The 10,534-nt window shown below is 38.7% G+C and overlaps 2 protein-coding genes across 2 annotated transcripts; both read right to left on the reverse strand.

The window, feature by feature from the left end:
• Nucleotides 1-6,001: 6,001 nt before the first annotated feature.
• Nucleotides 6,002-8,532, reverse strand: LOC149153167 (uncharacterized). The gene is made up of 2 exons (XM_089443723.1): nucleotides 6,660-8,532; nucleotides 6,002-6,066 (listed from the first exon to the last, which is right to left on the reverse strand). The coding sequence occupies exons 1-2, from the start codon at nucleotides 8,530-8,532 to the stop codon at nucleotides 6,002-6,004; spliced, it is 1,938 nt and encodes a 645-aa protein (XP_089299849.1).
• A 339-nt stretch (nucleotides 8,533-8,871) lies between these two features.
• Nucleotides 8,872-10,089, reverse strand: LOC149153168 (uncharacterized). Its single transcript, XM_089443724.1, has 2 exons — nucleotides 9,258-10,089; nucleotides 8,872-9,119 (listed from the first exon to the last, which is right to left on the reverse strand). Exons 1-2 carry the CDS (start codon nucleotides 10,087-10,089, stop codon nucleotides 8,872-8,874), a joined length of 1,080 nt encoding a protein of 359 aa, XP_089299850.1.
• Nucleotides 10,090-10,534: the final 445 nt, after the last annotated feature.

Below are 10,534 nucleotides of genomic sequence, written 5' to 3' on the forward strand. Positions count from 1 at the left end.
AAATAATAATAAATCTACATTTATATATTCATATATTGATTGGAAGGCTTCTCACAATGGTCACTTTTTTCAATTAGATCCCCTTCAAGCCTTTGGGATACCTAATACTTTCTTATATAGTATAGTTAGGGCTTGCTACTTGTTGGCGTGTTGGGGTAAACAAACTTGATGTGTTTTTTTTATCTCGCAGTTGGAGTCTATGGAATAAGAAAGAAATTTGATAACTTGAAAAAAGTGGTAGCTTGACAAAAGTTGTAGAGAAAAGATTAATCTCTCCTACCTTGACAGAACTCGTGGTAAATATCAACACGTACAAGAACTTTGTTGTGGAATATTATCAAAACTAATAGAAGGATATGAAAGAGTGTATTGTAAGAACCTTGACAAACACGGCCACTGAAACTTGGAACATTGTTTGTAGGAAGAGAAAATTATGTTTCTTTTTTCCAAACATGTATATTAGTATATTACAATTTAATGAATATGTTTTCTTATTATCATATATAGTTTCATACTTTATCAAAACATTCACCAAGACTTCACAATGTTTTATTATTCAGTAAAAGATTTGCCAAGATCTTACAAGATTTTATAATTCAGTGAAAGATTCTCCATCACTGTACAAGAAAATATAATCTGGTGAGAGATTCGCCAAAAAAATTATATATACATATTATATTATTGATAAAATCGCCTCCCATTTTTCCTATGTATCATGGGGATTAGCCCATTGATTATACATATAAATTTAGGGTGGTTCTTAAAATTTTCCTTGATAGTGGGGTTTTAGCTGAGGCTTTCCCCAGAGTATTCTTTTGTGTTTCATGTGTGATTGAATCTTCTTCTCTGTTATATGTGTTCTGTTTGATCTTGCTCAAAATTGATTAAGCTTCCGCAAGTTTGATAGTAGAAGTAGATTAAGTATTTTTCTTTAGTACATTTCATAATCAGTTTAATCTACAGTGAGAATTTCTACATGGTATCTGGTATCGGAGCAAAGGTGATAAGAGCTGTGAACAACATATTGAGAAGGGAAAAGTTTGAAGTTTGAAGTTCTTGATTGTAGGTACAAAATCGATTTCTTATCACATCTCAAAGTTCACCAATGGCGTTCAATGGCTTAAGACTCGAGTATGCCCTAGATGGCAGCTCGAATTACATAGCATGGAAGGATTGCATGGAAGCAGTATTAGAAGACAATGGCTTGAAGGACTTCATTGATCAAGAAGTCCCCAAGCTGGCAGCAGCTAATGCCCAAGAATTGGCAGAATGGAAGAAATGTGTGGCGAGAGCAAGGAGGATTCTTCTAGAGGGAGTTCGAGACCATATTGTCTCGAGTCTCCATGGGAAGGAGACTTTGTTTTCAATGTGGAAGACATTGAAGGACCTATATATGAACAACAATGACTAAAGGAAGCTAGCGCTGAAGGACAAGCTTCAGAAAATCAAGTGTGAAAAGGGCGACATAGTTTCTACATATCTGAACATGCTCACCACCTGCAGAGATGAGCTTGGAAGTGTAGGAATCACGACAACCAATGATGATATGGTGAGTCTTGCTATCCTCGGTCTTCCTAAGAGCTGTCATAGCTACCAGGACTCAGTGAATGGAAGAGAGAAACTGTCGGATTGGGAATGATTGTGGTCGGATATGATGTAGGAGGAGATCAGGAGAAGCACCAGAAATGGTTCTTCATCCAAGGAGGATGAAGAAAATTTGGCTTTAGCAAGTAAGGCAAGGAAAGGGAAGGAGAAGAATTCTCATCCCAAATTGAGTTCTTCTCATGGAGGGAAGAAGATTGACAAATCTAAAGTGAGATGCTTTAATTGTCATGAGGTGGGCCATTATTCAACTAATTGCTCATTGAAGAAGTCCAAGAAGGGATCCTTAGAAGGATCTGAAGGTGAGGCATTGGTCTCTCAGTTCGAGATGGACTTCACCCTCATCACATGCATGGTGTCTTCGATGATGGGTTGTGGTTGGTTTCTTGACAGTGGAGCCTCATTCCACATGGTCGGCAATAAAAGTTTATTCAACACCTTGGAGGAGAAATACCTCAAGATACTCATAGAGATGGGTGGCGATGAAAGGTATAGTGTTTTAGGAGTGGGCACAGTTGCTTTTCAAAGGGAGCATGGAGCTTCTATCACCTTGACAGATGTGAAGTATGTGCTTGGATTAAAGAAGAACTTGGTATCGATCGCGATGTTGGAGGACAAAGGCTACGATGTTGTCTTCAATAAGAGAAAGGTTTTCCTTAGACACATCACCACGGGGCAGGTGAAACAGATCGATTCACGGGTATAGAACCTGTATGCTCTTAAGGTTCAAGATGCATGCAAAGCCTTTGTGAGCAAGGCCAATGTTAGAGACTTGGTGGTTGAGAGGGAGAGTACATTACATCTCAACATGCAGTCCCGGAAGAAGTCTCAGACAATTGTGGAGGAGCCACAATTGGAGATGCTGAGAGGAGACCGAGTGGAGGCTTCCACTCATGCAGAGACCTCCAGTAAGGGGGAATTTTGAGCCAAGTCATCAGAGGGATCACATGCAGCCATACCTCCAGGTATGAGGTGGGGAGATGTGCAGTGATAGTCCCATGAAGGCTGAAATAGGGGCAGGATCCTTGAGGTACCCATCCTCTTTGATTAGACCTTGCTATAGGAGCCTCGACGAGGAGTAGTAGGACTGGCTGAGTGGGTAGAGACAGATGCAGATGGAGCTGCAGAGGGAGCTTCAGCATTAGAGGGTGTTTCTAGCCCAACAAAGAGGTCAGTTGGGAGATCAGTTACTTACTTCTTAGTAACTGAGTTGCACTGTAGCAGTGGGCAACACGATCCAACATGATGAGAGGAGGTGTAGTGTAGATGCAGTTCTGGGAGATAGGACCAGCAGCAGCAAGGATGCAGCAGGAGGAATCAGTGTGATTGATGCAGGTAGAGATCAAAGTGATAGAGGCTAAAGTAGTCAAATACTGAAGCACATAGAGGTGCAGAGTTTTCAGTCGACAGAGGCAATAATAGTCAGATACTTTGATGACAGAGGCATCATTCTGATTCAGGTTGGATGTTTTTTTTGTTTCTAGAGTTGTTGGAGCTACAACACTTGAGAGAAGTGTTGCATGCAGAACATTCCAAAGGTTTAGGATCGGGATCAAGTTGAATTCCTTTCTTGTTCAGAGGGAGTGTTGAAAATAGTAACAAGAAATGCTAAAAATAGAAATGCTATAAATAACATTGCTATAGATAGCATTTCAGGATATATTCCAATTTTAATTTATCCTTGAATTAAAATTGAGAATTAAAATTCGAATTTAGTCTCACCAGCTACTTGAAAAATAATTAATTAATTCATCTTGAGTTAATTAGTTGGAGAAATTCAAGCTAGAAGTCTTTTTGAAGTCATGCAACAGTTATCCCTTAAATTAAGGAGATTATCCCTTGATTAAGGAGATAAGAGTGAGTTGTATTTGAGTTGTAATTAGTTAGCTCAGTTAACTGAGTTATGTCCAGTTAAATTAGTTCCAAACAGTTTGAGGAACTAATTGTGAGTTCAATCTAATAATGCATGCATGCATGCAACTAGTGTTCTCTAGATAACTGAATATTCTCTCATAAATAACTCATGTCAGTTCAAACAAAAACCCAGTTGATATTAAAGGAAGGGACAGTGTACTGTCAGTTGCTAGAATATTCCTATGAGAATATCTCTTTTATGCAAAAGGAATTCATTCCTTTAGGATTGCGCAGTTTCTATAGAGGTAAGAGCAGTGTGTGAGGTGAGAATCACACAGGTTACAACTTGAGGACCTAGGGAAAACTGCACAAGGAAATAGGAGGCTTGGAGGACAGAGGAGCAAGCATAGGTGTTGTCTATTCTGTCTATGAGCAAGAGTGAGGGATTGTACTGAGAGTTGGATAGCTTGAGAGATAAAGCTTTGTGTAATCTTGAGATATTTCCACTTTTATGGTAATACAGATAGCGGGGTTTTTAGCTGAGGCTTTCCCGAGAGTATTCTTCTGTGTTTCATGTGTGATTGAATCTTCTTCTCTGCTATATGTGTTTTGTTTGATCTTGCTCAAAATCGATTAAGCTTCCGCAAGTTTGATTGTAGAAGTAGATTAAGTATTTAATTTGCTTTAGTACGTTACATAATCAATTTAATCTACACTGAGAATTTAAACACTTTTTAGGGCTAGGACTTAGGCCTCTTCCCAGAACTCCGTGAAACTTCCATACATTATAGATGACATAGAAACAAAGCTTATGACCCAAAACTTGAACTAAGACTTGACCTAACATCTCCCAACCGGGACTAAAATTTCGTCAAACACATGGTGAACATGCAACCTACAAGCCATGAATGGAAAGATGAACATAGTGATATGGAAACTTATCTAAGGATAAACAAGAAGGAACAATTCATTTTCACAATAACCATCATAACACCAATTAGATCTACAAAAAAAAATTCGGCGAAGATCACATGAGACATCATTTGTCGACGCGTTTCGAACCAACCAGTGTGGTTCATCGTCAGGACAAGTTGAAGAAACAGATCCAGCTTAGCATGTTAAATAGTCTGAGCAGAGACTCCAACGGCTAAATCGACCAACGGCTAATTTTGACCTACGGTCCATAGGTCAAATACTATTCATAATTTAATATTATTATTATTAATAAATTATTCATCAATTATTATAAAATATATATATCATATAGTTGAGGTTAAAAATTTTATTAAATGGTTAGTTAGAAAAGGTAAATTATTTGATTTAATAATATAAGTAATTATTTATACTTAATATTATATTGGTAAAATAGCCTTGATAATAATATATTATTAATATTAGTAGTGAAAATATTATTATTAATTTAATATTATTAATATTAATATTATTATTATTATTATTATTTATGGAAAAAAGTTAAATTAGGTAAGACATATAGATAAATTATTTAGTTTATTTATCTAAATTATTTATTAATAATTATATATATAAATATATTAATAATCTTAGATAAAGTTAGGTAAAAGACCGATGAAAAAAAAAAAAAAAAAAAATTAATTAATTAAATTAAATTAAATTTAATTAATTAATTAATTAATCAATTAATTAAAAATAAATAAATAAATAAATAAATATCAGGACAAGTTGAAGAAACAGATCCAGCTTGGCAGTTTAAATAGACAGAGCAAAGCCCCCAACGGTTAACAAGACTAACAGCTACTTTTGACTAGGTACCTTAAAAAATGCTACCCGGGGACCAGTCCTTTAAATAAATTAATATTAAAAATAATTAAAAATATATAATAGTTATGTTCAATTATTAGGTAATAATTGAACATAACTATTATATATTTTTAATTATTTTTAATATTAATTTATTTAAAGGACTGGTCCCCGGGTAGCATTTTTTAAGGTACCTAGTCAAAAGTAGCTGTTAGTCTTGTTAACCGTTGGGGGCTTTGCTATGTCTATTTAAACTGCCAAGCTGGATCCGTTTCTTTAACTTGTCCTGATATTTATTTATTTATTTATTTATTTTTAATTAATTGATTAATTATTTAATTTATTTATTTAATTTTATTTTATTTAATTATTTACTTATTTATTTATTTTTTTCATCGGTCTTTTACCTAACTTTATCTAAGATTATTAATATATATATATATATATATATATATATATATATATATATATATATATATATAATTTAGATAAATAAACTAAATAATTTATCTATATATCTTACCTAATTTAACTTTTTTCCATAAATAATAATAATAATAATAATAATAATATTAATAATATTAAATTAATAATAATATTTTCACTACTAATATTAATAATATATTATTATCAAGGCTATTTTACCAATATAATATTAAGTATAAATAATTTTTTTTCCGAGGAAAATAGAGTTCGTAATTTCTATTAAAAAGAAATAATAAAGATTACATGCTGTTGATGCCAAGGCATATGCAGTAGTGTGGTTTTACCACTGTTCAAAAGAAGTAATACAGTAATCTTCCTGTAAGTCCCACTGAGGATACGGTGGATCTGTATCCGTCAAAAAATATAACATAACAGTGTCTCACAAATAACCATAAATAGACAGAGTTTTGAGGTATGTGAGCCCTCATGCAGTGAAATAAAGTATAGAGCCGATCAGTACTGTGCTGTTATATACAAAAATGAGAACATGTAGATCAAAATTTAGATGGGGAGATTGTCCCCCTGTTGCAGACCGTCAATATATGGACGATGATAGAATCTGTGCATCCCCTCTGGATTGTATTCTTCTATCAGCCAGTCTCCTAGAGGGCGATCCGCCGCTTCTTTCGAGAGCCGGTCAGCAATTGCATTTCTTTCCCTGTAGATGTGAGAAACAGTGATCTGGTCAAAATGTGTTTTTAAAAAAACAATTTCTTCCAAGATGTGTTTCAAAGAATATGCATGACAGATAGATTTATTATTTGCCCAATCAATTACAATCTTTGAGTCCCCAAATATTTGTATTTGTCGACAATTTTTGGATAGAGCAAAGTAGAGAAGATGTCTCAGTGTAATAAGCTCAGCATGGTTATTGGTGCCCGGGCCGAGTCCCAATCTCAGGTGGAAATAATGAGCTTCTGATAGATGAAGTACAATACCCCCCCCACATCCTTGCAATGGTGCTGCCCCGTCGAAATACGCCCAAGGCATATCCCTGTTGATGATTTCAGGCAAGATGTTCCTGGGTGTGTTTATTTTATTTTCAAAAGAGATTTCCATGTATGCCGCGCCGATAGTTGGCGGAAGAAGTTGCCAGTTGACCCTGTAATCCTCAAAAATTATGGCATTTCGCTTGTTCCAAATGAACCATGACACCACAGGTGGTAGGTTCCTGGCCTTTTCAGAAGACACCGCAGTCCACCACTGATCCCAGGCTATGGGTATATCATCACCGTGCCAGACAGTGGTTATGTTGAGGGCCTGTGTGACCTGTTTCCATATATCCTTTGTAACTTCGCAGGTAAGGAATAGGTGGGGCGTTGACTCCTCCTCTTTTCTGCAGAGTACACACCAAGTTGGTCCAGCGAAAGCCCGTTTCTTGAGGAAGGTGCCTGTAGGTAGCTTGTCTGCTATAATGTTCCACATTAGAAGTCTGGCTCGAGGCTGTGCTTGTAGTTGCCAGATATCTTTCCACCAACTTTTTTGTATGTCAGGTTTCTTATCTTCGATGAGCTTCAGGTAGCCAAGCTTTGGTGCATAAATACCCGATTTAGCAGGTGCCCAAATTAGTTCATCATCCTCCTCATGTAGCTTGATGTGTGATTCGGTAAGAGCCTGAATGTATCCTTGCCAATATTCAGTCCATTCATCTGGTAGTTGCCACTGACGATCCGTGATCCATGCTTGTGTGAAGATAGTTGATCGTTGAGGATCACCGATCTGTGCCAGGTATTTTATGCCCCCATTGTTGAGATGTCGGATCAGTGCTTCCGGTAGAAGGTGTGCGTTCCCTGAACCAGGCCAAGGGTCTAATCCTATGCGGACCTGTGCACCATTCCCAATTTTCCATAGAAGGTTTTCTCGGATGAGAGGCATAGCTTTTAATGTGGCCCGCCAGATCGTGGATATACCCTGGTGGCTCCAAGTAGGTCTGCGAAGCCATTCAATGATGTTGGAGGGCCAAATATATTTTTGGTATATTACTTCCGCCCATAAGCTATCCATCTTGAGGAGTGACCAACCCTGTTTCACTGTTAAAGCTTGTGCAAATTCTGAGAGAGATTTTAGACCCCATCCTCCCCATCTCTTTGGCATGGAAACGAGGGACCATCTTGTCCAAGCAGATATCTTTCCCTTTTTATTGCCATTCCACAGGAACCTGTTACAGATTTGTTGAATTTTTTGAAGGATGCCTTTTGGAATCCATGTGAGGGACATCCAGTAGACTGGGGTAGCCTCAAGTACAGATTTGATCAACAGTAGTCTACTAGCTTTTGACAGTAGTCGATGTTGCCAGCAGATGATCCTTTTTTCAATTTTATTTATGAGCCATGACCAGTGTTCAGATTTATATCCATCCGGCCTTAATCTGAACCCAAGGTATTTGATGCCTTCCATCATGCTACTTTCCAAGAAGGGGAAGTGCTGGGTCGCCAGCTGAGTTTCCTGTTGTGTGCATCTCATCATAGATCTGGTGGATTTGTCCCTATTGATTTCCATGCCCGTGGCTTTACAGAAGAGTAGTAGAATATCATTTAATGCGATGATGTCTCGGACACTTCCATTAAGAAAGATTAATATATCGTCAACAAACAGTAGATGGGTAAGAGAGTACTGTTCAGTGATTTTGAGCCCGCTGAAGTCACCATTCCTTTTTGCAGCCGCAATGAGCCTACTCAGTCCCTCCATAACAATAAGAAAGAGTAGTGGGGAAAGAGGGCAGCCTTGCCTGATACCCCTGTTGATATAAAAGCGGGCAGAGGCTGCACCATTTATAAGGATGGCAAAGGATACAGAAGAAACACAGCCCATAATCCAGTTTATGATCGAAAGGGGGAAGCCCAAATGGGTAAGAATCATCTTGAGGTAGAGCCAATTTACCTTATCAAAAGCCTTTTCAAGATCAATCTTTAGTGAGATACCTTTGAGGTTCTTTAGCTTTATGGAGTGTAAAGCTTCCTAGGCAGTGCCTATGGCCTCTTGGATGTGGCGGTTTTGAAGAAAAGCAAATTGTTCAGCAGAGATATGTGTGGACAGAATAGGTTTAATGCGGTTGGCAATGATTTTGTAGAGGCAATTACAGAGGGAGATAGGGCGAAAATCATTAAAGGATGTGGGGTCATCAGATTTGGGAATCAAGGCAATGAAGGTCTAGTTCATAGGCGGATGAATGTGCCCAGTGATCCTGCTCTCCTCAACAACTTCCAATAAGTTCTCTCCCAGCAAATCATAAAAAGCCAGATAGAACTCCACTGGCCAGCCATCTGGCCCCGGACTCTTATCTTTCTTGAACCATTTGAGGGTACTTTCCAGCTCTTGTATAGTGACCGGTTGACTGAGGTCTTCAATGTCTTCCTGGCCAACAAACCGAGGAAACTTTCCTGCAAGACTGATAATGTCTGGAAGATTGACCACATTCGGTGTCGTGAAGAGTCGCTTGAAATGTGTTACCCCCAAGCTAGCAAGTTGCTAGTGTGTGGTAGCCCATCCATCTGGTTCCCTTGGTAGCTTCCAAATGGTATTTGATGCCTTTCTACCATTGGCGAGGTTGTGAAAGTATTTTGTATTGTTGTCCCCAGCTTTGAGCCAAATGGCTCTGCTTTTAAGTCTCCATAGTTCCTCCTTTTCCTTTAATATCTTCGATTTTTGCTCAAGCAACTGGTTTAGAAGTGTTTTGGAATCGTCGGATAGATAGCCAGCCCCTCTCTCATCAGTCAATAGAGCTATCTGTTCTTCAGTATCCTTCAATATCTGCTCATCTCTGTTCCGCTTTGATCTTGCCCAGGTCTCGGTCAATACCTTGAGCATCTTTAGTCTTTCACAGAAATCCATCGCTTTCCTCTGATCCCTCAGCGGGGGTTGTGATGCCCAGAAGTCCGTGACCAGCTTGATGTATTCCGGCTCTTGGAGAAAACCAGCAAAGAATTTAAAGGGAGAGCGCGGCTTTGATTTTTTGTCGCTGATCTGTAATAGAATCGGGTGGTGATCTGATAGACCCCCAGTGCTGACCCATTGTCTGTATAGGGGGAACAATTGTATCAATTCCTCATGCATCATATATCTGTCTAAACGCCGCCCCAGAGCAGCCTCTCCTGTACGCTGATTGTGCCAAGTGGGAAGCTTCTTGTTCATGGGGATATCCACTAGATGATGTGCATCTAATAACATGTTCATTTGATCCGCAATAGGATCACACTGTGCATGATGACCCCAGGATTCTCCAACCCCCAATGAGAAATTGAAATCGCCCCCAATCACTGTATTCTGAGTGATATGATTACCATTTAGAAAATTTTGCCAAAATGTTTGTCTATTCTGATTAGGCCCATAAATATTAATAATTCTGATTGGGATGCCCAAGTCACCCATGATTATGTCCATCCCAAGGAAGCCACAACCCCCCCAAGCAGAGAGAGGCCTGCTTTTTCTGGGGTTTATTCCAATGAGCAGTCCACCAGATCTACCACAGGCATCCAATCCATGTAAAACCCATCCAGGGAGCATGGCTTGAAGACATCGCACCGCTACCTCGAAAGTGCAGAGTGTTTCCTGAAGGAATATGATATCACATCTAAATTCTTGCAAGAGTCTTTTCAGAGCCAGTCGTTTTTTGGGGTTGGCTAGTCCCCTACAGTTGTAGGAGAGCCAGATCATGGGGAACCGCAGGTCAGGGGCTCAATAGCTCTAAGTGCCCGTTCAATAGTAGTCTGTCGCCCCATGGCAACATCCGCAACAGCAATTAGCTTTGCAGATGAGATATTGGATGGTCTGCCTCTCTTTTGCTTGCGGTGCCGGCCAGGGGATGATCCCAGGC

Source organism: Pinus tabuliformis, chromosome 9, assembly GCF_031772625.1.
Source record: "Pinus tabuliformis cultivar Carrire ecotype Pingquan chromosome 9, CPIR1, whole genome shotgun sequence".
Lineage (NCBI taxonomy): Eukaryota > Viridiplantae > Streptophyta > Pinopsida > Pinales > Pinaceae > Pinus > Pinus tabuliformis.